The 25,498-nt window shown below is 55.9% G+C and overlaps 9 protein-coding genes across 9 annotated transcripts; 5 read left to right on the top strand and 4 right to left on the bottom strand.

The window, feature by feature from the left end:
* Window positions 1-684: 684 nt before the first annotated feature.
* Window positions 685-2,468, bottom strand: C8Q71DRAFT_910438 (uncharacterized protein). Its single transcript, XM_047929091.1, has 7 exons — window positions 2,049-2,468; window positions 1,756-1,999; window positions 1,674-1,691; window positions 1,376-1,608; window positions 1,199-1,324; window positions 992-1,148; window positions 685-944 (listed from the first exon to the last, which is right to left on the bottom strand). The coding sequence occupies exons 1-7, from the start codon at window positions 2,277-2,279 to the stop codon at window positions 856-858; spliced, it is 1,098 nt and encodes a 365-aa protein (XP_047775166.1). The 5' UTR covers window positions 2,280-2,468; the 3' UTR covers window positions 685-855.
* C8Q71DRAFT_910437 (uncharacterized protein) lies at window positions 2,453-4,237 on the bottom strand. Its single transcript, XM_047929090.1, has 6 exons — window positions 3,829-4,237; window positions 3,533-3,776; window positions 3,460-3,477; window positions 3,172-3,401; window positions 2,993-3,118; window positions 2,453-2,942 (listed from the first exon to the last, which is right to left on the bottom strand). The coding sequence occupies exons 1-6, from the start codon at window positions 4,057-4,059 to the stop codon at window positions 2,757-2,759; spliced, it is 1,035 nt and encodes a 344-aa protein (XP_047775165.1). The 5' UTR covers window positions 4,060-4,237; the 3' UTR covers window positions 2,453-2,756.
* Window positions 4,238-4,304: 67 nt separating this feature from the next.
* Window positions 4,305-5,200, top strand: C8Q71DRAFT_779947 (uncharacterized protein). The gene is made up of 4 exons (XM_047924825.1): window positions 4,305-4,443; window positions 4,491-4,534; window positions 4,602-4,730; window positions 4,787-5,200. Exons 1-4 carry the CDS (start codon window positions 4,314-4,316, stop codon window positions 5,147-5,149), a joined length of 666 nt encoding a protein of 221 aa, XP_047775164.1. The 5' UTR covers window positions 4,305-4,313; the 3' UTR covers window positions 5,150-5,200.
* A 711-nt stretch (window positions 5,201-5,911) lies between these two features.
* Window positions 5,912-6,894, top strand: C8Q71DRAFT_779941 (uncharacterized protein). The gene is made up of 4 exons (XM_047924824.1): window positions 5,912-6,012; window positions 6,062-6,105; window positions 6,167-6,292; window positions 6,354-6,894. The coding sequence occupies exons 1-4, from the start codon at window positions 5,946-5,948 to the stop codon at window positions 6,744-6,746; spliced, it is 630 nt and encodes a 209-aa protein (XP_047775163.1). The 5' UTR covers window positions 5,912-5,945; the 3' UTR covers window positions 6,747-6,894.
* A 1,638-nt stretch (window positions 6,895-8,532) lies between these two features.
* On the top strand, window positions 8,533-10,787 carry C8Q71DRAFT_726595 (uncharacterized protein; the record flags this gene model as incomplete). The annotated part of the gene is made up of 9 exons (XM_047921774.1): window positions 8,533-8,545; window positions 8,608-8,711; window positions 8,763-8,822; window positions 8,894-9,022; window positions 9,188-9,211; window positions 9,355-9,933; window positions 9,982-10,069; window positions 10,113-10,281; window positions 10,622-10,787. The coding sequence occupies 9 exons, from the start codon at window positions 8,533-8,535 to the stop codon at window positions 10,785-10,787; spliced, it is 1,332 nt and encodes a 443-aa protein (XP_047775162.1).
* Window positions 10,788-12,377: 1,590 nt separating this feature from the next.
* Window positions 12,378-12,530, top strand: C8Q71DRAFT_688455 (uncharacterized protein; the record flags this gene model as incomplete). The annotated part of the gene is made up of 1 exon (XM_047919832.1): window positions 12,378-12,530. A coding segment is annotated over one exon (153 nt), but the record flags the coding sequence as incomplete, so codon positions are not given.
* Window positions 12,531-18,816: 6,286 nt separating this feature from the next.
* C8Q71DRAFT_282025 (uncharacterized protein) lies at window positions 18,817-20,567 on the bottom strand. Its single transcript, XM_047917508.1, has one exon. It carries the CDS (start codon window positions 20,460-20,462, stop codon window positions 19,044-19,046), a length of 1,419 nt encoding a protein of 472 aa, XP_047775160.1. The 5' UTR covers window positions 20,463-20,567; the 3' UTR covers window positions 18,817-19,043.
* Window positions 20,568-22,953: 2,386 nt separating this feature from the next.
* Window positions 22,954-23,858, bottom strand: C8Q71DRAFT_840982 (uncharacterized protein; the record flags this gene model as incomplete). The annotated part of the gene is made up of 3 exons (XM_047926528.1): window positions 22,954-23,394; window positions 23,456-23,705; window positions 23,764-23,858. 3 exons carry the CDS (start codon window positions 23,856-23,858, stop codon window positions 22,954-22,956), a joined length of 786 nt encoding a protein of 261 aa, XP_047775159.1.
* C8Q71DRAFT_779917 (uncharacterized protein) lies at window positions 23,613-25,195 on the top strand. Its single transcript, XM_047924823.1, has 4 exons — window positions 23,613-23,726; window positions 23,776-24,182; window positions 24,236-24,607; window positions 24,660-25,195. The coding sequence occupies exons 2-4, from the start codon at window positions 24,047-24,049 to the stop codon at window positions 24,821-24,823; spliced, it is 672 nt and encodes a 223-aa protein (XP_047775158.1). The 5' UTR covers window positions 23,613-23,726; window positions 23,776-24,046; the 3' UTR covers window positions 24,824-25,195.
* The last annotated feature ends 303 nt before the right edge of the window (window positions 25,196-25,498 follow it).

Genomic DNA, 25,498 nt, shown 5'->3' with positions numbered 1-25,498 from the left:
ACCTAACCTAACCTAACCTAACCTAACCTAACCTAACCTAACCTAACCTAACCTAACCTAACCTAACCTAACCTAACCTAACCTAACCTAACCTAACCTAACCTAACCTAACCTAACCTAACCTAACCTAACCTAACCTAACCCTAAGTCCTCAGTACATGGTGCGGCGCATACATACGGGTCTGAGGGGATCTCGCGCGGGTGCGCAGGATCCCCTGAGACGTCCTCAGTGCGTGGTGCGACATACAATATGGCTGTCAGGGGATCTCGCGCGGGTGCGCAGGATCCCCTGGAACGTCCTCAGTACATGGTGCGACACATACATATGGCTGTCAGGGGATCTCGCGCGGGTGCGCAGGATCCCCTGGAACGTCCTCAGTACATGGTGCGACACATACATATGGCTGTCAGGGGATCTCGCGCGGGTGCGCAGGATCCCCTGAGACGTCCTCAGTGCGTGGTGCAACATACACATATGACTGTCAGGGGATCTCGCGCGGGTGCGCAGGATCCCCTGTGACACCTTGCGTGCGTGGTAAGACATACAATATGTGTCTGAGGGGATCTCGCGCAGGTGCGCAGGATCCCCTGTGACGTCTTGCGTGTGTGGTGCGACACATACATATGACTGTCAGGGGATCTCGCGCGGGTGCGCAGGATCCCCTAGGACGTCCTCGGTACATGGTGCAACATACACATATGGCCGCCGTGGTACGCTGACGCGACACTGCATTGCGTTATGCGCGGTGCGGAGAAGTCCCTTCGATTGTGGTATACCAAACGCATCAGCCACTGCCCAAGATAGACGGATACTCTATGCTACATGTTCAAGACAATACTCTGTACTACAGTTGTCTACTTCCGAGCACGCTTCGCCTTCTTCTGCTTGTCTCGCGACCCTTGGGATTTGCGCTTGCGACCACCGGAAGGACCGGGCACGGAATCTACAAAGAGCTTGAGTTTGACAGCAGCTGCGGGGAGGACAACTTACCAGCAGACGCGTTCGTCAACGCCGCGGACTTGTTAGACTCAGAGACCACGCTTTCCGAGCCTGACCTTTGGGAACGCTGACTAGGGTCCGGTGTCGCCTCACGAGAGTCCGAGTCATCTTCTAGCGACTGTTTCTTGAGCGCATCCATAGTTTTGCCCTGTATGATTCTATGAGTACCCCGTAACCGTGCGAGGACAGGATGCGCACCTTATGCTCGCATCCAAGCTTGTGTACGCGGCATGCCACGCACCTAGGCTTTCCGCCATCTTGCGGGACACGGCACTCAAGGTAACGCTTTTTGATGCATTGCGCGCACATGCCGGGACCGCAAATCTGGCCGTCCAGCACATGAGCGTTGTAAGGAGCAGATCAAGAGAAACTCACCACAATGTCGCCCGCGGGCGGAGGCAGTTTTGCAGGCCGCGCAACCGACGCTCCAACTTGGAGCGGTTCATCCATCCTTTCAGGCGCCCAACCTCGCGCTTGCAGGTTCAGGTACAGCTCCTTCGATTGCGCTGCTGCAAGCCGCTCCGCGTCAGTGACAGCCTCATCCCTCACTCGGTACACGGTGAAGCCGGGGAAGTCCTTCTCCTCGCCGAATTGTACCGGGGTTGCCGCTTCAGGCAGGGGTGCGCCGTATGTCAACACAAAGCGGCAAAACAAACCGCAAGCATGCACGTACCGTGCAGTCGATCGTTTGCTGTGCAACAACAATGTACACCGAACGGTTAGCGGGCACACTAGTATACAACCCGGGGACTGACCCATCCAAATGTCGAGGAAAAGGTCCGCCGCCCGCTCCATGTCCTCGTCGGTGTGCGTGTCCGCCTCAAAGTAGAACGGCTCACACCTGCGCCATTTGACAAAGTAACGCCGCATGCTGAGATCCCGCGGCCATGCGCCCTCCTTTGGTGCGTCCCAGCAAGCCCAGTCAAGGACTAGCTGCACGAGGTGCGGAATCTGCTCGTCCTCGGGCAGCGCTTTGAGCGCATCAAGAACATCGTTCGTCTGAACAAGTCAGATCACACGTTCTGGTCAAAAGATCATGTAGACGTACGAGGATATGTTGCATGACGATCTTCTTGAAAGCGTCCCAGTTGAACGGCCCATTATACAGCACGCGCAACGTGCGGTTCAACTGTAAGAGCACCGGTAATGTCCAGTCGTCCGTGGACGGCAGCCGGTCGGTGAACTGTAACATATCCCGTCTACCGCTAAAACTGGGCCGACGCTTGACGGCCTCGCGATAGTACTTCCCCGTGTCTTCATAAGTCCATGGGCCAACCATGCTGGGCGGTGGGCGGCTCGTCCGACGTGGCAGATGTTGAGGTCGAGTGCAGGTACAAGGGCTGCAACGAGGAATGCGAGAGAGTGATATCGAAGCGAGGCCGCGTAGGCGAGAAACGGTCAAGAGCGAGGTAGAATCTGACCGACGGGATGCTAGCCAGGTCAAGCGCGCACGCCACACCGGCCGTCCGAATTAGACGCTGAGCGCGTCGCACAGATGGCTGGCCACGTCATATGACCGTGTTCCGCGGGCCGTGTTCCGAAGCCACTGTGGGCGCACCTGGTGGATGGTAAGGATGATGCGCACTCGAGACATGGTAAACGTTGAGACCGGAGGTGTGGATGCACGCGCATGGCATCAGGCAGCGGCGCCATGTCAATGTAATAGTCCGGGTATTTGCAAGAAACAGATTGCTAATTCCTCGCATTAAACGGAGTGCTACCACGATACTACAGTAGTGTCACGCACAAACGCCCTTCAAGACCGGGTATGCTTCACCTCCCTCTCCTCCTCAGACAACGTGTCTGCTGTGCGCTTTGCGCTGCCGGACGCGCCAGCAGACGACGACGGACCTGTACTGGAACCTTGAGAGACCGATGCCTTGGATAGCGCGCGGGGCGGGTTGAAGAAGGCTGGGTCCGCGCGCGGATCAACCAGCTCGGTCTATCTGTCCCGTGAGTCTGTTGTGCCAGAGATATCCTGTGCGCACGAACCTGATAGGCGCACTTGATCTTGCGCACACGGCACGACACGCACTTGGGTAATTCGGTATCGTTTGGAACACGGCATTCGAGGATGCAAGCCTTGACGCATTGTAGGCACATGTATGGCCCGCGAATCTGGTCACCTAGCGCATCAACAGCAAATGCAGAGCACAACCCTGTAAACTCACCACCGTGTCGTTCTCAGCCGGAGGCAGGTTCTCTGGCCTCTTGTACGACCTGACCTTGATCCAGGCCTTCATCTGCAACGGCGCACCGCACCGCCACTCCTGGTTCAGGTATGCCTCCAACGCCTCCGCCGCCTCGCGTCGCTGTTCGTCCGTGACATCTTGCATCCTCAACTTGTACTGCGTCACCCCAGGGACATCCTCCGCCTCGCGATACTGCACAGGTGTGTCCGCTGTACATGCGCGCCAATCGTCATACTCACACAACCGACCAAAGAGGAACAAACGTACCATACAGACGGTCATTGGCTGACCAGCGGGACACAGTGAGCGCACGCACACACGAACACGGTGATGCACTCACCGATCCACATATCCAGCAGAGCGTTGGCCGCCTGCTCCATGTCGACGTCGGTCGACGTGTCCGACTTGAAGTTCAGCGGCTCGCAGTGGCGCCATTTCATGAAGTAGCGGCGCATGCTCAAGCCCGGCGGCCACGCTCCCTCCTCCGGCGGGTCCCAGCAGGCCCAGTCCAGGACGAGCCGCACAAGGTGAGGCAGCGCGACGTCTTTTGATAGATTCTTGAGCGAGTTCAAGAGGTCGTCCGTCTGACGCACGTTTGACTCAGATCATCCGAGACACTGTGAGCACGCGACGCACCATGATGTACTTCATCAACAGGACCTCCGTCATCTCCCAGTCAAAAGGCCCATTGTACACACCACGCAGGTTGCGGTTGAACTGCTCAAGCAGCTCAGCCGTCCACTCGTGCGTGGGCGGCACCTGGTCCGTGAACTCTAAATGTTTGCGCGTGCCGATGAAATCCACGCGTTTCTTCACCGCGGCCCGAAAGTACTTCTGCGTATGCTTCTCCGTCCATGTGCCGACCATGGTAGGTGTTGCGTGTAGAGATGCGATGGGCCCGCGGGCGTGGACAAGCGCGTGATGCGGTGTTGCCAAGATTGATGAACGCGGCGAGAGCAGGCAAAGATGCCGAAAGAAGCGACAACGGAACGATGAAGCGCGAAGTGGACCAACAAGCGCCTACCGCTGTACGCGTCAACAGATCATATGATCGCGTCCCCAGGGGCCGCCCAAGTGTCGCGCTCGCGTGCGTGTCTCACATGACCGTGTGTGGGCTACGCATGTTTGCCTTGCGCTCCAAGATGATACCGGGCGTCATCGTCGGTTTCAACTGTACCAACTTCACCATGTATGCATCACCGTTCATATATGGGTGGGGCAGTGCCGAATCAGGACTGCAACGCAACCGAGGTAAGACATTCCCCAAACGTCCGCGCCTCGCACTCATCCAAGCTCAGAAGGAGATACAAAACAGGCACCGGAACCGGTGTCGATTTCCAGCGTGCGAACTCGTCCTCTCTACATAACTGTTTCCGCCGCTGTGCCTACTGACATATGTTTGGTGGCAGTACATTACGGCTCACGAGAAATGCTCAGTTTGCACATGTCTTCAGCATGCTCGCTGTGATGTGCTTCCGGGCTCTATGAGCTGCTCCCAATGCGTTGACTTGGGCGTCCAGATACTGTGTACCGTGACCGTGGTGAGCATCGCATTTCTCAATGAACATAGCACCGACCAGGTGTGCTTGGGCAGCAACCATCGAGGGCACGCATGTGGCAGCGCGTCAAGAGTGAACCAGCCTACTACCTCAGCCACCACTTCATGGCCAATCTGCAATTGGTTTTACACGCATGGGAAGCCCAGCGCGCGCGCCATGCGCACGCTTATGAACACTTTCACCACACAGTATACCCGCGTCTTTCCAATCCGCTCTCGCCGCTCTACGAGAGCGATAAGACGGAGTATCTTGAGATTTACTATAGTTGGAGAGCGGTCAAAACAATGACGCTCATGCTATACGCATACGATGGAAGTTACAGGCGCTTGTTACAACGGCTCAGAGAGCAGCGCGCACGTCAGGAGGCACGTTCGAGACTTCGCGTATGGTCTTACTAGTAGAGTACATACTTCTTCTTGTGGAATCCAAATCAAGATCATGTGCGTCTATGTATGGATATGCGTGGCGCCCCGCGCACGTTCCCGCATCTGATCTATCAGATATGCTGCAGTGGCCGGCGGCACTTGTACTCATTGTTCGACTCCGATGACTGCGATAAACCTGCCGCAACACACCGGTAACTTGATGTCAGCTATGATATTGACCGGTTGCATTGACACGCCACATGCGCAGCAGAGAGTCGCATGCGACGGGAAGTGACGGTCGTGGTGCGTGGTGATGTCCCATGACAGACGCGTCCAAACTCACGGTTAGCATAGCGTCGTGCGAGCGAACGATGTATACAATGTCAGGCGTCAAACGCAACCTACTGCGCGGTGCGCGCACATGAGGTGATCTGCGCACGTTGCACTGATCATGCCGGTGATGATCCCTGCTCGTTCATGGTGAGCTTGCGCGTCCATGCATTCATGGATCTGCCATATCAATCAATGTTCCTCAGGCTCGGAACAACAATCCAAGGATGCGCACCGCATAGTACATACTACTGCGCATATTGCCACTTGTATAAATAGGCGCATTGGCGCAGGACTCTGCGCATGCGCAATACAACGTCGCGACATCAATGCGGATACCGGGGTGCAACCACTGATATTACCGTGTGAATGCAATACTGCTCACTGTGGCCGAACGGAGGTTCGTAACGCAGGAAGCGCCCGCCGCCACACAACTCACATGACGCAAAACATAGCACTCGGTATGTCAGGTGCCGTCTTCTCTTCTCAAGTCGCTGCCATGTCCAGCTCCAACACTCCCCAAAGTGTGTCTGCCGGTGGTAGTGGAACGACGTGCGAAGCCAGCGGTGAGTACCGAGCATTTATATTCCAAGTAGCGGACTGACCATTCTCAAGCCGGTGAATACTTAGCGTGCCCGCGCCGTGAACAGCCAAAATCAGTACGGACCCCTGCTAGTTGTAGGTACTCAGTGGCGTCCAGGGCTGACTCGCTACCTACAGATGCATGGCGCCGACCGGTGTGCAATGTGCATCTTCCACCGCAGTGCCAATTGCGACGTACGTCCAAACTCGGAGACATGCGAGCAGTGCTTGACACGCGGATTGGGAATAATGTGCACGGTAGCGGTGAGTGTCCATCATGTCGGTATCTGGGTAACCCTCAGACTAACTGTGCCTGCACCGGCAGTCATCGTGGCCGCACAGGATGAGTGCCGCGTTTGACAATAACCCGCACGAGTACATGTCGGCCGAGTTCATGGCCAAATTCATCAAATTCGCGGCTCCGTACGCGGGTAGGGTACTAGAGCTCATGGGCAAGCGCATGGCGTATACCTGTGAGGCTGACACTCAACTCGTGATACGCGTGGATCAAGTTTGGGACCCTAAGGCTCTGGAGCGTTACTTGGATGAGCGGCGCGCCCGCTTCGACGCGATCGTATGTGAGCAGAACCTCATGGATACGTTATGGCCAGTGATGGACCAGTACATGGGCTTGTACAAAAGGGAGGCAGAAGCGATCGCCCTTGCGGACATGTTAGAGATTGAATTGAACGCGGACTGGAATCGTTTCATGTCCTAGGCATCTTAGTATCTGTATCTCTGTCTAATTTTGAGCGGATCTGTCGTTTGTACATGGGACATCGGGGTGTGATCGGCAATTCCCAGATTAGCGATAGCCTTGTGTGTGTCTATGTACGGACATCTGTAGCGCTCAGAACCGATCACTTCATCACACACAATCGATCAGATTGATCTGACAGCTTGTTATCGTGTCTCAGATGCTGCGGCTGCAATGTGCATGCACACTGAGACCATGTGCGTGCATTATGTTCTCAAGCATTGGGAAGTGAGGTGATGCTGCGCGCTCGCGTGAATCCCAATAATGTATGTGCGCATACTACGAAACACAGTACTCCTCCAAGGGGATCTTGCGCGGGAGGGTGGGATCCCCTGTTACATGGTGCGCGCAGTACCGGAGACAATAGGTTACTTTGAGGAACCTAAGGCATGGTTCGCGATGCTGACATGTGCTTGAGGGGATCTCGCGCACGCGCGCGAGATCCCCTGGGAGACTGTGTGTACTACATTTGAGTACACGGACGCGTCGTGCGCGCGTACCCTTTCTAGGGGATCTCGCGCGGGTGCGCAGGATCCCCTGAGACCCCATGTGCGTACGCTGTGCGGGTACATGGAGGTATCATACATGCATATACTTTGTAGGGGATCTCGCGCACCCCTGGGGACTGTGTGTACTATGTTTGAGTAAATGGATGTGTCATGCGCGCGTACCCTTTCCAGGGGATCTCGCGCGGGTGCGCAGGATCCCCTTGGAGCCCATGTGCGTACGCTGTGCGGGTACATGGAGGTATCATACATGCATACCCTTTCCAGGGGATCTCGCGCAGGTGCGCAGGATCCCCTGGGAGCCCATGTGCGTACGCTGTGTGGGTACATGGGGGTATCATACATGCATACCCTTTCTAGGGGATCTTGCGCGGGTGCGCAGTATCCCCTGGGAGACTGTATGTGTACAATGTTTGAGTACATGGATGTGTCGTGCGCGCGTACCCTTTCTAGGGGATCTCGCGCGGGTGCGCAGGATCCCCTAACACATGGTGCGTGGTGCGTGCATGGCACATGGGACTGGCATATGTCCCAGGGGATGTCGCGCCAGTGCACAGACCCCTGACATTCAGTACTGGATGTTGGTCTTGACGCAGTCCACATAACTGGTGTTGAGAGGTGCGCAGGGGATCTCGCGCGCCCGCGCGAGATCCCCTGAGACATGTAGGTGCGGCCCGAAGTCAGCACTTGCCTTATATGGTAATGGCCCAAAAAGGAATTACCATATAAGGCAAGCTGAGGGCACGCTGACCCCCCTTGGACTTAGGTGAAGGGGGTATAATTGTACACTGAGTCACTCACCCGCGTTTTGTCGTCGATTTTTTTATCCTGCTCCTCTGTCACAGAAGGCCCTCCCATTAAGCCAACTATCTCCTGCTCGACTGTTGTGATGTACTCCGGCATATCCGTCCACTTGACCGGAACGAACTTGCGCGCGTCTTCGTCGTCTGAGCCGGCGTCTCCTCCTTGGCGGGTCGGCGAGCGTGACGTGGCAGCGGCGGAAGACATTTGAAGCAGGCCTGAGGTGAGGTGAGCTGGGCAGCAGAAGTTTGCGAGGAGACTTGTGGTGTTGGGGACCGAAGACGTTGATGTTGTGCGCGCCGCCCGTTACGCGACGCGACAGAGCATGTGACCCAACGGAGCGTGCGCGGGAGCCGAACCCCCGGCGATCATTGCTGGCGCTTGCGACGTCGCTATCGCCGCGGTTCTTCCTCGAACCTTAATCTCTAAAGTCTAACGTCATGACGTGTCAACGTAAGTGCAGTGTTCTACTACAGCTACCCGTCTGTGGATCTCACATGTTGCCATCCCCGTAGCTGACAATGTGGGGAGTTCGATTCCAGGCGGCGAACGTCCCTGTACAAGGGGTCACAAGTTCCGCCTACCCTCGGTCGCGCCGGGAACAGAAGCGCCGGCGAAGGTACCATTACACTTCTCTTACCATCTATAGACACTGACCGTTGTCGTGCAGTCATTGGCGCATCCAGACTCCGAGCAAGGCGTGGATGTAGCATCCCATTTAGATTTAATGGTGCGCATGTCCTCCGGTAACTTGCGACCAACCTGTTGACCTGTCCATTTGTCGGTGCGGTACATTTGAAGGCCCGGGAAGCGGTCAAGCCAAGGGGCCGCCCATCCGGTCATGTCCATTTCAGTCTGGACGCGGACACAGCTGGACGTAAAAATCCGGAGGATAGGGAAGGTAAACAGGCTGAGCTATTGTCTAGTCAGGTATGTGACATGCATCGTGGAAACATGACTTACATATTAAATGCGGACCGATTGTTCAAGCATGACCTGGCCTTGGCTGCTCTGACTGAGCACAAAGTGACCAGTCGGAAATGGAACCCCCGTGAATTCACGATGCCATTGGTACATGCACCCGGGCAGTGACAGGTAAGCAGTTTGCCGCCTGCCGAGGTATGCATTTCTTTTTAACATGGCCATAGACACAATGCATTACGAGGGATGGAACCGGACATGATCCGCCCCAGATTCCGGCCGAACCCGAGCATCCTACCCCCCCTTCTTCGGCCTCACCCATTATTCCCGCGATATCCCAGCTTGTCAAGGTCCCGGCGGATCGGATCATATCTGCCGAAACCAGCACACCAGCTCCCAGTCCACCAAAAGCTAAGGCAATCGAAGAGGATGTCACCATGGGTTCCCCGAGCACAGGACCGGCCGACAACAACAGTTTCTCCTTGTCGGAAACACTCTGCACCGAAGCGGATCCATCCGGTGATTCTGACATTGAGGTCATCGAGTCCCCAATGAACAAGCTCGTTTATCGGAAGCCACGGCATGGGTCCTGGGCCCCCTCTCCGATCATTATATCGGACTCAGAGCCTGACAGGACAGCTTTCGGTGAGACTGGATTGCTGTTCGAACCATCCCCTGAAATGATATCCTGCAGTAGCACTTCTGACGAAAGCACCGATCGCATTCCTCACTTCCCGGACAGTGTGCAACCTCCCCTTCAGCAGGTTATAGTCTCTGAGGGCCAGCAGAACTGGACCAGGTTGCCTTACCTGTTTCAGGAAGGCGAGCTGCCCGAGGACCTCATACCTGCGGGGGCCCCGCTGGCACTGGCGCCAGATGACTGGGAGCCATTGGTGGGGGGCGGTGGACTGGTCGCAAAAGTGAGTGACATGTGCTTTGATTTGGTGTCCTGAGCTCATATGTTCCAGCCTGAAGACATCACATTGTCACCGAATCACTCAAGCGCCATTCCTGAAGATGGGATCGCAGCAAATCACTTTCATATCTTACAGCACGGTAAGTTTGTGAAGCTATGTTACCGTCTCCACCCATGACCCAGGTCCTTGGTTCGCCGCCGAACACTCGCCAGCCCTCGGCGCCGAGGGGTGGCCACTCTGCGGCGCCGCGCGTTGGTCAGTGTGCGGCGCCAAGGGTTGGCCACTCTGCGGCACCGAGGATTACAGAGTCTGCGGCGCCGAGGATTACACGTTCTGCGGCGCCGAGGGTTGGTCAGTGTGCGGCGCCGAGGGTTGGCCAGTGCTTGGAGTCCAAACCTGAGTTCTGTGCAATGCTGTCGCGTGTAGCCTAGATCGTGTTACAGTGGGCGCACCATGTTCATTTACATTTGGTCATCTCTGCAGATTTAGCAGACCGTGTTGTCTCGAGCATGGAGTCCGCACCGACGGGCAGGATGTACACATCTCCAGCTGAGGCCACCGCTCCCCTGGATCCCTTTCACAATCTCTGGACCAGGGACAGTGGGAAGCCTCTCCAATGGCCTCGCACCGGTATGCCATTTTTCTTTCTCTTGTGCTTGCGCCGACTCATGGCATTTCATTGTTATTACAGTAATCGGACCGTCTTACAGTGGCCAAGCTCCTACGGCTTTTTCGGATCTTCTTCATCAGCGGACGATACTGGAATCCCGGATCGAATCCTTGGAGCAGCTGCGACGTTCCAATGCCCTCAATGCAAGAACAGTAGGCTGGGTTCTGGCATATTACAATTGCGCTGAGTGGCCTCAGGCACCTCAGCAGTGATCAAAACTCCAGCATTTGATACATGTGATGCACATATATTACACTTGACTCTATATCTGTCCATGTAGCCTGTATTTAGATGTATTACATCCAGGCTATGTAGGGTCTAGGTGCTCTATTGGCAAAGTTGTGAGAACGGGATAAGTGAGACTGCTATAGAGTATGATGATCTCTTATGGAAAATATCTGCTGAAAATGAGGAGACCATGGAATGATATGGTACTCACAACTTATCTTCAATATCAGCCTGTGTTCATAGAATATGTGTGTCTATGCCAACAACTAGGGAGTGGAATTACATTGTTTGAACTGGTTAATGCCTTCAGATTGAAAGAACTATCATATGTATACATACATCATACAGTATACTGTATACCATATAGGTGGTATATTTATATTCTTAAATAGAATATTCTTAAATAGTTGCAGCCATAGTAGTGATGGATATGATTGCGGTCATTTCAATTGGGTCCAAGTTTTCTGATGATGTTCATTGTGTATATTGTTGCACTCACGTTTGCCAATAATCCTTCACAATGTTTTGTGAAACGTGACTGAGCTTACCGTGTGCTGATCCATATGTATTCAATGCTCATATCTTCATTGCCTGAGTATTGTTCCATCTGTGAATTTCCATGTTGATACTGGAGGTTTGGCTATGATAGCTTCTGAGCCTAGTCCTTGATATTGTCCCAAATACAGGATGATAACAGGTCTATCATGGTGCTGTCACACTAGTCGGCCGGTCTGTTCTTTGCGAGAACGGGCGGCCGCCCCGTTACATGCATGGCCGGCCGGCTGCTTGGCATTCAGCGCCATAACAAACCACTTGGTAAAGCCCGGCCGAGCGGTTCTCATTGGGTTCACTCACGTTTGGTCAGTCGGTAACTTATGGGAGGGTAACATGCCCGGCCGGTTGGTTACACACGGGGTGGCCGCTTCAGTGATTACGTGCCGGACTCACTTGCTCAACGGCACTTGGCACCATCAGCCGATGATAATTCGATGGTCATTTCAATGATCGGCCCTTGCTTGAATGACACATGGGTCTTCCGAGCGGCCGATGGTTATGCAACTATATATGGTGGTCAGTGGTCAAAGTGCTCTACATGTACAAGGCTTCCGCCCACCGGATGATTTAGGACCTTGATGTGTCTCGCCGGCCGACATGTTGTGTTAGTCAGGTTGCCATCACCGGCTGGAACGTGGTAAAAGTCGCAATCATTTATAGGGAAATGATAGTATGACATGCATGTCCCGAGGGCCCGGTGTGATTTGTATACACATGCGTCAGGACCGGCCGGTGCATTAGCAACGTTGGGCCACATCACCGGCCCGTTGACGAACAAATATGGGGCGACGCTGGCTGTGGTTATGTGTGGGTCTGCGACATTGTCGTCTCCGTCGGCCGGTGCATTTCCAATGAATCCGGCTAGACGTCGGCCGACAGGCTGATGCCGTCAAAACCCGTTATGCCGGCCGCCGTCGGGTTTCCGTTGACGACGGGGAATATGCAGCCCGGGTGTACCGTTAGGAACGGGTATGGTCCGCTCATGAATGTGTACCTCCCAATCCAGGCAACGTTGGTGCCGTGCGAACGCCTCTTCTCCTCAAATGCCGACACGGACACCCCGAAGCGCAACCGCATCGGCCCCCAGCTCATGGAGGCCTTGCAAGTCTTGAAGTACCTCATCAAGAGGAACCAGCTGTCCTTCACGAGGCACCTGCAGAGCCTGAGCAACCTGGTCGACAATCTGCTGGCTGAGAAGGAGGAGGTTTTGAGTGTCCATGCTGATCTCGCTGTTGATGATATATTCTCGATCATTTAACAGTGTTGTTGATCTCATAGCTTTGCGTCTGGCTTTGTTGTCTTCTGTATCACGTATCCCATATCACGTACTGTGTCTCCTGTCATGCCTACCATGTCTCTGTACAACTATATTGAATGTATATTGAACGCCACATCTGAAATGCAATACATCACCTCTGTGACTGCAACGTTGGGCCTTAAGTGTGAGATACTTACATTAACAATTTAGTGATCACAGTGGTAACATTTTTGTAACGATGTTACTGATCATGGTAACAGCGACTTTATATTGATGTTACTGTACAAAAGATTGGTTGAGCCGCCACTTCAGGCCCGCAGAGCTGGTTCACGCTGAGTCAGAAAAGCCAATTGACACCCAGAACTGAGCCAAAATGTCACGCCTCGAGCTGGCCTGAGCCGAGCCTTGAGCTGATTCATCAATCGGTTCAGCTCAAGGCGGCTCACGAGCCGCGGCATCACTAGGCTTGATATGATTTTGCATGACATGTGAAGTACAGAAAAGACTACAAGCAGAACAATGGATACATGGATGGGGATGATGATATGATGGATTTCAATTTGATGCAATATGATAGCAATATGGCAGACCTTGACGGTATAGCCAGCAATATGAGGGGTTTCTGAGCCACATCACTACATCAGGCATAGATGATTTATACAGCACAAAGGTGTGTCCAAAATCCCAGTGGGTTGCATACCAGTGGACATGGTCCTCCCCCTACACAATATACCCACCTGCCAAGCATGAACAATCACATCTATTACTCCCAGATTTTGTACTCATAATTCTACATCCAATTAGAACATAATCAATCCAAGGAATCTTGCGCAAATTCTTAGTGGGTTGTGTGCTAGTGGTCGTGCCCCTCCCTTGGCTGAGATGCCCACTAACCAAACGAGAACAGCTGCAGCTATTGCTCCCAAATTTGGTACCCATAATCCTACATATCAATGGGCCATATTGACTATAAAGAACTTTCCCCAAAATTGTAGCAGTTCACATGTTAGTGGTCACAGCCCTCCATGGCCAGCCGCAAGCAACAGAAGAAGAGCAGCAAGTTGGCCGCCGCTGCTGGTGCTACCAGGGCTCCTACACGTGCTGCTACCGGGGTGTCTGCTCCCCCTGCTCCAGCCGCCGCTGTCAGCGACCGACTCGAGGATTCTGGCAAAACCATTGACATCGACCCCTAGTGTTCATTGAGAGGATTCACTAGGATCAAGCCACTGTCATGATCGAGTTAGCCATGTTTCCTGAGATTGTTTGCCAGATCATGAATCCTTAAGGCGAGAGGATTAACACTGCAGTGGGAACAATGGCTCATCTCAGCCTATGCGATATGCGTGCAATCATTGCATTGGGTGCTCATGGCAGTGAATATGTGCGTCAAGAGGGTTCACTTGTGCACAGCTGCATGGCCTCAGATGCCTTTTGGGGACTGCAGCTGCTGCAGTGTGTCTGTGCTTACCCTTTTAGGAGCTGCAGGTCTCTGCAGCTGTCTGTGCCTACCCTTTTGGGTGCTGCAGGTCTCCGCAGCTGCTGCTGCTGCTGCTGTAAACTGCCCCTCTTTACAGGGAGTATATAACTAGTATCTTCTTGATCCTTGCGCATTGTAAGGAATATAATTTTCTGCTATCTGGCCTTTCAAGGCTGCATCACACTTATCTATCAATTGTTCAGAATTCCATGAGCAATTGCTAGTAACTTCACATTGAACCTGTTTCTTCTTCTGGGGCTGCAGGGTTCACTACTAATAGTTGGACTGAGAAGCCTGGGCTTGTGTTGATAATTCGCAATATAAGGAAGAACTGCTGATAAGCAGAAAATCTATCATTTCATGTCAGTCATCTTACAGGCCATTGGGATGGCTTAATACATACTCCATTTTCTGACAAACATGTAAAGAGTGTTGTCAGCCAAGACAGATCAATCTTTGACTAAGGATGCCCAGACATGATCAGTCAGCAAACTGGGGATGGGGCCAGCTCAAGCAGCCTGCCATAAATGCATGTCACAGGGTAAACACACAGATCACAGCACCCATGTGACAGATCTGCCCTGTCCAGACCCAATCCTGGACCATGATCTGAGTATCTTTACTGGCCACGGAAGAAACATTCTCATGGATCACCCCAGAAGGCAAACCCAACTGGCCATGATGCTTAGAGTCCATTCAGCACCACAAAGCAATCATTTCTTGGTCTGCTTCTCAAGAGTGTTCCTTCAGCATCCAAGTGTGTCCAAGCACAGATTGATTCCTGCTTGTTTGTTCCCTTCTGCTTATTCAGCACTCGTGCTCAGCATTGAGCTGCCCATTGCCCATTGTCAGCTCAATGTCATCCCGACTGCCTGGCTGACCAGTTGACGGGCTTATTCACAATGTGAAACATCACTCATTCATTTTCATGTCATGTTGAACTAAATACTATGGGAAGCACAGTCTGCATGCAGTGCATAGAGGGTTGCTAGGGAAGGGCAGAGAGCAGCTCATTGCTGTGCTTGACGAGCAAAACATGGCAGGTAGTAGGTGGGGCATTGGCAGGCTCAGCTGCCCCAAGTCAACTGTTTCGATCAATGCAAGCCCTGGGGACGCAGAAGGTCAGTAAACCTTCCAACTCCAAGGCACCTGGCAGCCCGGCAGACAGACTCTTATCCAAACAGAGAAAACAAACTTACTAATTATCTTGGTGATTTGATGTTATGGGCTTGATACTGCGCAGCGTGTTGATGAGGGAACAGAAGAACTCACATCAGCAGGCATTCTGAGTATATATAAGATGGCTCACTTTAGGACAGGGCCATTGGCAGCTTGTTGGTGCCCGGGACCATCCTCCACATTGTGTGGTTCTTCCATCACATCTGTCATCACAATGCTGCTGTTTGCCACCCTGCCAAGTTCAGGGAGTTTGGTGACTGCATGACAGGCCATGGCATCAGGAAAGTGGCACATTGTCTCAATCGGCCTCACCAGTTTAATCTATACCTAGCTTGTCTCATTGCCTCACAGATTTTTGACTTGGCTGGCCGTAGTTTTTTGTGCTTACTGATTGATGATGCAAAGAATGTATTACAATGACATCTGTACTATATCAACACAGTATCACCACTGAATCACACTACCCTCATTCTGGCTGCTGCTCAGAATCAAATCTGTGTTCACTGCTGGTGTTGGTGGGTAACTCATTGCGGGTGTTCTGCACTTGGGCTTGTTCTCTCCTCATATGGATTGATCTGTAGACTTGGGCTGATGAGTGAAGATTGGATACTGCCTATCTTTGGGTGTGACATGAGGTGTTGCACCCTGTTATGGTCCGCACCTTCATGGTTGTCACCTACTACTCCATGCAAACACCCTTCACTGATATTCCAATTTATAAACTAAACATGGCTGAACCAAGTATTGTCACTTTCACTCAGTCCTTTCATTGGTAGCAGCCACTACAGACTTAATTGATTACTTTTTGAAGCAATTCCTATCTTCAATTGACCAATCTTTGCAAAGTCAGTTGTACTTCAGCCATTGTCCTAGTCCTCATCTATGCTACTTATGTATGAACTTGCCAGTTGAGTTACTTGCTAGTATGTATTAGGTATACCTAATGTCAAATTGTCTAAGTCACAAACCATCTAAGTCAGTATCAGCTGATCAAGGAGATTGTTCCAGTGAATCAATTGACTTGTCTAGACTTGTGAGTTGTGAGCAAACCAAGGCCAATTGGTTTGGTCCAAGACAATGCAGGCATTTGACCAAGGACATGGACATAGCCGCTGTTTACTTTAGAATCTTCTAGGACTCTTCATGAGTATGTAATCACTGTCATAGCATATAAAAGAATAACACTCTCTTGACATCCAATTTATTGGTGGAGCCACTCAATCGTCTATAGCCCTGCACCGGACAACATTAAGGTTACTCATACATATATCTGTGTGCTAAGTTGATCTACATGGACCCCTTCAATAGCGCGCTACTCTGAAGGGTTTGGTAAGAGTAAGCTTCACCATAGGAGTCAGAGTTGGGTTCATGTGTTACTGGCATACCTCAATGTTTGACACACACACTCCCTACAATCTCACTCAATAATACATTGCTTAACCACATCAACCATAGTTGTCACTCACTAGTGAGCCACTTTGGACTTGGTGAATACTTGTTCCAGCAAACTTCATGCTCAATTCAAAGTCAATTGCTCCTTTTGGTTATTGTATTACTCCTCTATGCAATGAGATAATCGAAATCTACTTAGGTGACTACAATTACATAACTAACTGAAGGTTGTTACTAAGTAAGTATTTGGTAAGTTAGCAACCCTAGTCCGTAACAGTATGTGAGAACAAAATTGGTCCAGCAAGCACAAGTGTGGGCAATAGGGTTGTTCAGAGTAGGCTGTCCGGGCAGCTATTGAGCCTGCTATCCCATCCAGATGTCCGAGGCTCGACTCCGGCAAACACCGACAGCGAGCCTCAGCTGTGATCCTGATCACTGTCGCAGGGGCCTTGCTGACAGTGTGCGGTGGCACCGGCACTCGTCACTCAGTCGGAATGCAAACACAAGGTTTGTACAGTGGCTGACCCTGAATTAGGGCTTGTTACAGAGCCCAAGTGCGGGCAGTGGTAAATTGTGAATATTAACTGTTCTTGAAGTTGCTGTATGTATCAAAATGTATTGAGAACGATGAGAAGCAATTATTTGCCACAGTGCACAAAATACCGAGTTACTGTGCAATTCCCAGCTTGCCACCCTTGCTTACCGATGATCATAACTTACCAAATTTAGTAACAATTGCCAAATGTAATCTCTATATTATGCACACCAATTCATAATGAGACCAAGCATGATTACTCAACTCTATGATAGACGGCTTCATAAGTGTGTATATTTATGACACCATGCTTGCATATATCTACAACACTTGGGCTATTATGGGCAAGACATGATGGTAGCCCTAATTCAGGGTTAGCCACCATACAAACCTCGTGTTTGCGTTCCAACTGAGTGCCGAGCGTTGGTGCCACCATGTGCCGTCAGCGAGGCCCCTGCGACAGCAATCAGGATCACAGCTGAGGCTCGCTGTCGGTGTTTGCCGGAGTTGAGCCTCGGACATCTGGATGGGATAGCAGGCTCGATAGCTGCCCGGAGGGCAACCACGTGAGGTATGTACATCAAAATCCCTCTGCCCCCACTGTTCCTCAGCCAGGCACTCTTGCGGCCAAGCTTGTAAGCTCACCAGAATCATGTCACTGCAGACAAACCCCTTTATTTGGTGCTGTCAGAACATTGTCAGAAAGAGTTTATCTTCTCAAAGTCTGAACATGAACTCAGAGGCACAGCTCCTGATTGGCTGCCTTTCAATGGTTGGTCCTGGAAAATAGATCATGTCCAGATTTTGAGAAGGTATGCATGTTCAGACAATGTTCAGACAATGTGTGCAACTTGTCCATGAGAGCTAAGCACTGAAGGGAGATTTGCCACAAGCTGTGTCATTATTGTGCCAATTCACACTAGCAGTGTTTGGAGACACCATGAGATGTGGCTATCCTATACAGCAGTGTCATTGCCATCATGCTCAGTGTGCACAACGAGTCCACAAGGACAATATCTAGACAAATATACACACAACATGGCAAAATACGACCAAGTCATTGACCTAGCCATCTTGCTTGTATGACATTCACTTGAACGCAACACAGAGCCACTGATAGAGTCCATGTATTTGTATCCAAGTAACAACACATAAAGAACAATGAGTAGCAGGAGCATTCCGACACTGATGTATAAGTAGCGAGCAGGAACAACATCAAACAGCGAGCGGGACAACAAGGGAGCGTGTAGAGTGCCGAAAGCATGCGGCTCCCCGATACCGGAAGAGCCGAGGCGGGGGATGTGTAACATACAGCACGAGCGCGAGGACGAGCCCCGAGAGCCCGCGATCGCTATGTACAGACAACAAGTCCGTGTCCGCGCGGAGTGTAAGTAGGGGGCGGGGGAGTCGGGGGTATTACGGGGCCGTAGTGACGATAGCGTATCCAGAGTCCGGGAGACGAGTCCATCCGAGAGAAGAGCGCGAGCGCGGGGGTCTAGCCGAGAACGTCGGGGTGCGGAGGGTGTGCCTGCGGAGAGTGGGATCAGTACGGCGTGCGGATGACGATGGCGGCGAGAAGGCTGTCAGTGAGAAGAGGAGACGATCGGTCGCGTGTGCGGAGGGCTGCCAGGACGTGGACGTGGCGAGGTGTGCGTATGGTCGCGTCGCGGAGAGCACAAAGACGACAGCGGCGGAGCTCGATGAGGCCGCCTCGCACCGTCGGCGGAAGCGCGGAGGATGCGAAGGAGCGCGAGGTAGCACCACGTGCGTGTGCGACGCACTGCAAAGGATCGGCAGCGACGGGGACTCTGAGCGTCCGTCAGCTGCACGGCACAGAGCAAGCCGCACCCGACGCGCTGCGGCGGCGATACCAGGCGGGTAGGCGCACTCGGACAGCTGCGGGGACTAGACGTGCGCGAGTACGAGACGTCGGCGACGTACTGGCGAACGACGCACCGTGACATCGGATGACGCAGTACGGGCCGCCGACGGACGGCGAGGGCACGAGTGAGGAGGATGGCGTGGGCGCAGGAGCGGACGGGCGAGTACGACGCGTAGGGGAGAGTGATGGGACGGTACGGAAGACTGAACGCATGGCGTCGCACGGCACGGTAAGATGCAAAGAAGGACGCGCGCCGGGTATGATGACGTTCTCGCGCTCGTCGGCAGCACAGGCGCGGGCCATAGAACGCGAACGGTGGGCACAGAGCAAGAGAGGAGGGGACGTACCAGGACGCGGGGTACTAGGGCGAGTCTTGGGGGAAGGGCAACGGGTATCTCCGTGCGTTGGACCTGGGGAAGCTGCGTCAGATTGGCAGAGAAGGGGCGGAAATGAAGGACGGACTGAAAAGAGAGATCGTATTGGCCGGTGGAGTTGATGTGGGTGTCGGTGGCGATGTGGGCGAGGACGTCGTTGTGGTAGAAGGAAATGATGGGGTAGGAGATGAAGAGGGCGAGGAGGGAGAGGGTGACGGTGACGAGCATGGCGATGTTGAGGACGCCGCGCCAGCTGAGGGAGCGCCAGCAGGCGGTGGACTCGGCGTAGGCGGGGTCGAAGAGGAAGTCGTCGTCGTCGGGGCCGAGGTGCTTGTCGCCGTCGGGGTCGTAGGCGTAGGGGATGAAGCCGCGGTGGGAGCTGGCGAGGGAGGCGGCGGGGTACTTGCTGTCGTAGGAGAGGGAGAGGACGGAGTCGCGGGAGGAGGAGGCGAGGCTGGCGCGGTGCTCGCGGAGGGGCGGGGGGGAGGGGAGGGCGGCGAGGTCGTCGCTGGCGAGGCGGTCGCTGGCGAGGCGGTAGAGGATCATGGAGCCGCGGCGGGAGTCGATGCCGAGGGCATGGGCGTCGTCGGAGGCGACGCGGCGGACGACGGCGAGGGTGTTTGCCTTGGACGAGCGGCGGGGGCGGGGGGTTGCGGTGCCGGGGGTGAAGTTGGGGTTGAGGGGGGACGAGACGAAGGTGGGGGCGAGGGAGAGGGGGCGGGAGACGGAGGAGGCGGAGGCGGAGTCGTCGGAGAGGAGGCGGGTGCGGGCGGCGGGGGGCGGCGGGGACGGGGACGTGGAGCGGGAGACGGAGGCGGTGGAGGGGACGGCGTCGGTGTCCTCGACGGGGGCGGTCTCTTCGCTGCTGGGAAGCAGGCGATCTGCGGGCGCGTGAGCCTATCAGAGTTCGATGAGTGGCGGTGTGCGCACCTGAGCGGCGTGCGTCGTGGCTCGAGTCGGAGCCGGAGCCTGAGGACGACATCGCTGCGGACGGGGGAGACGCAGCGGGCAGCGAGGGGCAGCGGGCAGCGAGGGGCAGCGAGAGGCCGCCGCCGTGGTCGTCCTTATCGTGTGAGGCCACGGCGCGTCATCCCCGCGTTCACACGCGCGCCTATCTCTTCATTAACGCGTGCCCCGATCGGGCGTGCCGAGCCCGCCGCGTCCCGCCCAGCCCCCGCCTCGCGCCCGCGCCCACGAGCCTCCAGGGCGACGGCCGACGTCGCGTGCCGCTGTGCCTGTGGCGGCGCGCTGCTCCCGAGCCGGCTCGGCCGCCCTTCGCCGCGCAACCGTCGCCCGCTCAACGGCCATCGCGTCCCGCCCTCGAACACTCCCCCGCCTGACCCGACCCGCATGTCCTGCCCGGCCTCCCCAGCCCGTGCCCAGCGCACCTGTCACGGTCCGCGCGTATCCCGCACCGCCAGCGTCTGCATGCAGTCCCAGGATGCCCGACGCCGTACAGCGTACGACGTAGCACGCAGCGGACGCACGGTTCGTCGCTCGTACTCGGACGTCCGCCACTCCATTCACGAACAGCGCGTCGTATATGGCTAGGTACTCGCTCCCTGTGCGGTGCGTCTCCGCATCCCATCCTCTCCCTCCTCGCCACCGCCGTGTCCCCTCGACCCGCCGCGCCTTCCCTCGCCTGCCATCCGCGTGTACGGCCGTGACGGTGCGGTCTTCTCGCCTGCCACCCGTCCTGTACAAGCACAGTAGCAGCCGAGAGCGCCGCACCGCCAGGTCACCGCGAGCATGCGACGTGGTGCGTACGCGTGGTGCCGTCCTTGTCGCCGCGCGCAGCCCCCGCCGTCTTTTCCCCTGGTCGCTTCGTTCTGGGCTACGGACGCGCCTTCCGGCACACCACTCTCCTTAGGATCCCTATTAATTGGGGGAGAGGCCTGATCCCAATCCGGACAGAAACAGGCCACTTTGAGGGGGGTATGCCTGATGCAATCCGGACAAAATCGACGTTCATGAGGGCGGATGCCTGAGCCAGTATCCGGATATGGTTCCTCCAGCCCCGCGAGGCCTGATCCTGTCCGGACACCTCAACCGTCCATGTAGCGTCGCAACCTGTCGCGGCACAACCTGAAGCTGACCTACACGTCCGCTGCATGCGCAAGGTCGGCATCATGACTTCCCTGACGTCGAATGCCGAGCAGCCATAGCACGTTGTGCGCGACGAATACGACTGCTGGCATGATCATCGACCAGTAGCCACCCCATCCGTGCACCGTTGGTGCTCACTTGCCCGACCATTTCTATTGACCATGAGTTACATGGCTGACGAGGCCTGATCTTGCAATCCGGACACCGATTCGCTCGTACCAAGGCCTGATGTACAGTCCGGACAGCAGCGGACAATCCTCCCTGAGGCCTGATTTAATCCGGACAAATTTGGACGTCTACGTCCGGACAAAAATGCCAAAATCTCGGGCGGCGGGATCAGGCCTCCCCACCAATAAATCGGGGTCCTCTCTCCTTCCGCTCTTGCGACCGCCCTGCTCGCGCTCTCGCCCGCGTTGTGGCACGCGTCCTCCATCTGCCCGGCGGCTCTCGCTACGGCCGCTTACACATCGCGTTGCCCTAGTGTGCGCTGCGCGAAACGCTCTGCAGGTCTGTGTCGACGACCTGCCTGCCAGGGTGATGCTTTGTTTGGGCGAGACGGCCGATCTTTCAGTACCCCTCCGCCTCTGCAAGGCGACGAGCCCTTTGGCTATGTACGTTCGACGCTCACGCGGTGCGCCGTCGAGACCAGGGAGGCTCTGCACGCCACTGGCACGGTTGCCTCGCCTGGTGAAGATCTAGGACCACGCTGTTCTGCTTCCCTCGATGCAGGCTCGGACTGGACCGGATGCGCTGGGCGACCGCATCGGGCGAGTCGATGCGCATGTGGGTATTCGACGTTCAGCGTCACGAACGTCCCCACGTGTGGTTGTGAGCTCTGAGATGGCCTCCACAGGACCGCGGGCGTCACTCGAGGCTGACAGCAGCGAGGCACTCGTCGTGGCGCAGGCAACACTTCGCTACCTTCGGTGATCGCTGGATGTGAACGAGACGGGCCTAGCGTACGTCGTCCCATTTCCTTGTCGTCGTCACGATGCGTTCCAGTCATTCCGCGCTGTTAGTGCAGTCTCCGCCGAGTCTTGACCGCGTTCCCCGACGCATTCGGGACGCGCATACGAGGTCGAGTGCTACTTGGCGCGGACCGTACAAGGGCGTTCTCTGCAGCGCCGTGAGTACTTCCCTTGATACCGTACAACATAGCGACGACGGAAACTGATGCTTTCTGATATGAGGACGTTATGGTCGCCCTCGACGTTCTTGACCCCGCCAAGGTGGATGGTAGCGAAGAGACGCGGAACGCAGTGCACATGCAAGAGTGTGCGCCGACACAACCGACGGTGGTCGCATGCATCATAGCTCAGTCTCCGGCCGATTCATCCACACATTGTCTGATCAACGGTCATCTCATCTCACCGACTGCAGTCGGACCAGGGCTCGACGACGTCCAGCAGCTTCTTCCACCGCCCCCCGTGCCAGCCCTCCACCGCCCGCCACTCCGCGCTCTCCCGCCCCGCCACGATCCGCATCCAGACCAGCCACCCCGCCACGCTCAGATCCGCGTGCGTCAGCTTCCCCTCGCCGAGCAAGGTCGCCTGCCCGCCCGCGCCGTCCGCGTCGCCCGCGGCGTCGAGCCACCCCGCGGCGACGCCGAACGCGCGCTCGATCGCGGCCCACTGCTGCGCGTGCGCGGGCGGGGGGCAGATCTCCTCCAGCGCGGCGCGGAACATGTGCTCGCGGGTGCGCCGGAAGTAGGGCTGGGAGGCGGGCTGGAGGAGGGGGTGCGTGCGCGGGAGGAAGAGGGGGAGGATCGGGGGCTGGACCGTCGTCGCGAAGGCGTGTTGGAAGGCGGCCTGGCAGGGCGTATCTCAGCTGTATGCGTGCAGGATGAGCGGTGGACGAGCGAGTGCGCACCTGGAATGGGCGCAAGGATTTTGGGGACAGCGCGGGGGTGTCGGGGTACGTGTCGTCGAGGTACGCGGCGATGCGGGCGCTCTCGGCGACGAAGCGCTGCGTGCGCGGGTCGAATATCGCGGGGAGCGTGTAGGGCGTGGGCGTGCCCGGCTCGGTCGGCGCGTGGCCGAAGGACTGGAGGAGCGCCGCGATGTCGGGGTACTCGACCCATACCGTGCGGTACGGGAGCCGCTTGAGGTTCAGCGCGTACCTGCGGGACATGCACTGTACTGTGAGCGGCGTTGTGCGGGAGACGGGGAGGTGCTGACCGGGTCTTCCAGGTGTTGGGCGACCAGGCGGTGCTGGGCGTGCTGCTGGGGATGTCGTAGAAGAGGATGACGTCCGTGTCTGGGAGCGCGGCCATCTGACTTATTGGACGTCGGGGTGGGTTGTGATCAGGGCTCCTCTGGGTCCTTGCGTGGATGCGGCTCGCCTTGCGAAGGGCTACGCTCGCAGCGCTCACACTGCGTTCTTGTATTGGATCCGCCCCGCTCTCCGCGCCCTGTCGTGCCCAATGAGAGCGCGTCCCGCGACCAGGGAGAAAGGGTGAGTATGCGTTGTTTTCAGTGGCAGAAGGGCGACACACAGCGCTCCCTTCATGGTGCGCTCGCCGCACGCTTTCTCGCGCGTTTTGCACGTCTCAGCTCACTCTGCGCTACGGACACTCGGACGCACAGCAGAGCTACAGGTGAGTCCCCTTCTCGAAAACGGCTCCATCTCTCATCCCTGCGTCCCTCGCAGCCCCCTCGTACCAACTCGGCCCACCCGTCCCTCGTCTCGCGCCATCCACCGCCTCCCAGTCGACGCTCGCACTCGCAACGCGTAGCCGCTCCCTCCCGCTCCTTACCTCCGGCTCGCTCGCCATCGGTTGCGTCTGCAGCACGATCCGTCGCGTCTTCCGCGCTGACACGTCGACACGCGCCGAGAACGACTCTCCGCGCCCGCTGGCCTCACTCATTCACCGCCCGCCTCGCTCGCCAGACTGTGATCTGCGGCTGCGTCCTCGCCGTCGTAGGTGTGTACTCGCACCTCTCTCGTACTCGCCGGACGACGATCCATTGCGTCTTTGCCGGTCAAGACGCTTGTCGCAGCACCATGCGCGAAAACGCTGTGGGTAAGTGTCCGTGTCTCGCGGCTGGTCACTTTGCTTACCTCGCCTCCCGCTGTCCCCTCGCACCTCCACGTCGGCTGCCTGTCCCGCTCGCCGGGCGAACGTCCATCGCGCAATCGCTGACCGGGACGTTTGCCATTTCGGGCCCTTCTGCGCGTGGTGATCATCCGCGCGTTGAATCTGTCGCCGATCCCCGGGGTGCAATGATGGTCGCGTAGTGCCAGCATTGGGCGCGCACGGGCAATGAACCCAAGCAGGGTGAGGGACGAGCAAAGAGACCAGCAGAACAAGAGTGAATGTCGATCAATGACCGCGCGCGCGAACGGAAGAGCCCCCGAGCAAGAGCAGTCGATATCCCGAGCGGGCGGCCAATGAAACAGGCGGTTTGCAAGGGAGCAGACCGGCCTTGGACTGCAGCCGGTTGCGAGGACACGCGCAAACATGGACCGTCGCAGAGCTCAAGCAGCTCGTCAAGAGACCAAAAGTCTTCGACATCACCGCCGCCGATACCAGTATTGCAACCACGCGTGATGCGGTCTGAAGGAGAAGCAGGCGGGCATGTCGCTCCAGGCGAGGACGCGTCGAGCCGAAGGTCGACATCGACTACCAGAAGCTGCACGACATGCCAGTGGTCTGGCCAGGCCGTGCCGCGCGAAACAGCGCTGGGAACGAAGGTAAGTACCGCCGCACGGGTCCCAAGGCACAGCGCACGCACCAAGGCTACCGGGCGCAGACGTGTTGCACACGCCGCAGCCGTGCGCTCCAAACGCGTCTCGCAGAGGCCCTGTTGGGCGGCAAGAGATCAGAACCAGGACGAGAATGGGTGAGAAGCTGTGCGTACCTCCTTCGCGTGTCGATTCGACATCGACCGGCCGGTGCTCGTCTAATCACTT

The sequence above is a fragment of the Rhodofomes roseus genome (genome assembly GCF_022264815.1).
Source record: "Rhodofomes roseus strain CIRM-BRFM 1785 chromosome Unknown C8Q71scaffold_23, whole genome shotgun sequence".
NCBI lineage: Eukaryota > Fungi > Basidiomycota > Agaricomycetes > Polyporales > Fomitopsidaceae > Rhodofomes > Rhodofomes roseus.
This window is presented reverse-complemented; position numbering and strand designations above follow the sequence as displayed.

Bases quoted from the DNA above. Each gene is read 5' to 3' on its own strand.
- C8Q71DRAFT_910437 (XM_047929090.1), bottom strand. From the start codon at position 4,059: ATGGTCGGCACATGGACGGAGAAGCATACGCAGAAGTACTTTCGGGCC. The intron at 3,777-3,828 runs GTGCGTCGCGTG...AACGTGCGTCAG, and splicing joins TGTTGATGAAGTACATCATG to ACGGACGACCTCTTGAACTC. The intron at 2,943-2,992 runs GTTCGTGCGCAC...CGGGACAGATAG, and splicing joins AGATCAAGTGCGCCTATCAG to ACCGAGCTGGTTGATCCGCG.
- C8Q71DRAFT_779947 (XM_047924825.1), top strand. From the start codon at position 4,314: ATGTTTGCCTTGCGCTCCAAGATGATACCGGGCGTCATCGTCGGTTTC. The intron at 4,535-4,601 runs GTGCGAACTCGT...GTTTGGTGGCAG, and splicing joins AACCGGTGTCGATTTCCAGC to TACATTACGGCTCACGAGAA. The intron at 4,731-4,786 runs GTGGTGAGCATC...GTGCTTGGGCAG, and splicing joins AGATACTGTGTACCGTGACC to CAACCATCGAGGGCACGCAT.
- C8Q71DRAFT_779917 (XM_047924823.1), top strand. From the start codon at position 24,047: ATGCGTTGTTTTCAGTGGCAGAAGGGCGACACACAGCGCTCCCTTCAT. The intron at 24,183-24,235 runs GTGAGTCCCCTT...CGTCCCTCGCAG, and splicing joins GACGCACAGCAGAGCTACAG to CCCCCTCGTACCAACTCGGC. The intron at 24,608-24,659 runs GGTAAGTGTCCG...TCGCCTCCCGCT, and splicing joins CCATGCGCGAAAACGCTGTG to GTCCCCTCGCACCTCCACGT.
- C8Q71DRAFT_779941 (XM_047924824.1), top strand. From the start codon at position 5,946: ATGTCCAGCTCCAACACTCCCCAAAGTGTGTCTGCCGGTGGTAGTGGA. The intron at 6,013-6,061 runs GTGAGTACCGAG...ACCATTCTCAAG, and splicing joins AACGACGTGCGAAGCCAGCG to CCGGTGAATACTTAGCGTGC. The intron at 6,293-6,353 runs GTGAGTGTCCAT...CTGCACCGGCAG, and splicing joins GAATAATGTGCACGGTAGCG to TCATCGTGGCCGCACAGGAT.
- C8Q71DRAFT_282025 (XM_047917508.1), bottom strand. From the start codon at position 20,462: ATGTCGTCCTCAGGCTCCGGCTCCGACTCGAGCCACGACGCACGCCGC.
- C8Q71DRAFT_910438 (XM_047929091.1), bottom strand. From the start codon at position 2,279: ATGGTTGGCCCATGGACTTATGAAGACACGGGGAAGTACTATCGCGAG. The intron at 1,325-1,375 runs GTGAGTTTCTCT...CTGGACGGCCAG, and splicing joins CGCCCGCGGGCGACATTGTG to ATTTGCGGTCCCGGCATGTG. The intron at 1,149-1,198 runs GTGCGCATCCTG...AGAATCATACAG, and splicing joins AGCTTGGATGCGAGCATAAG to GGCAAAACTATGGATGCGCT.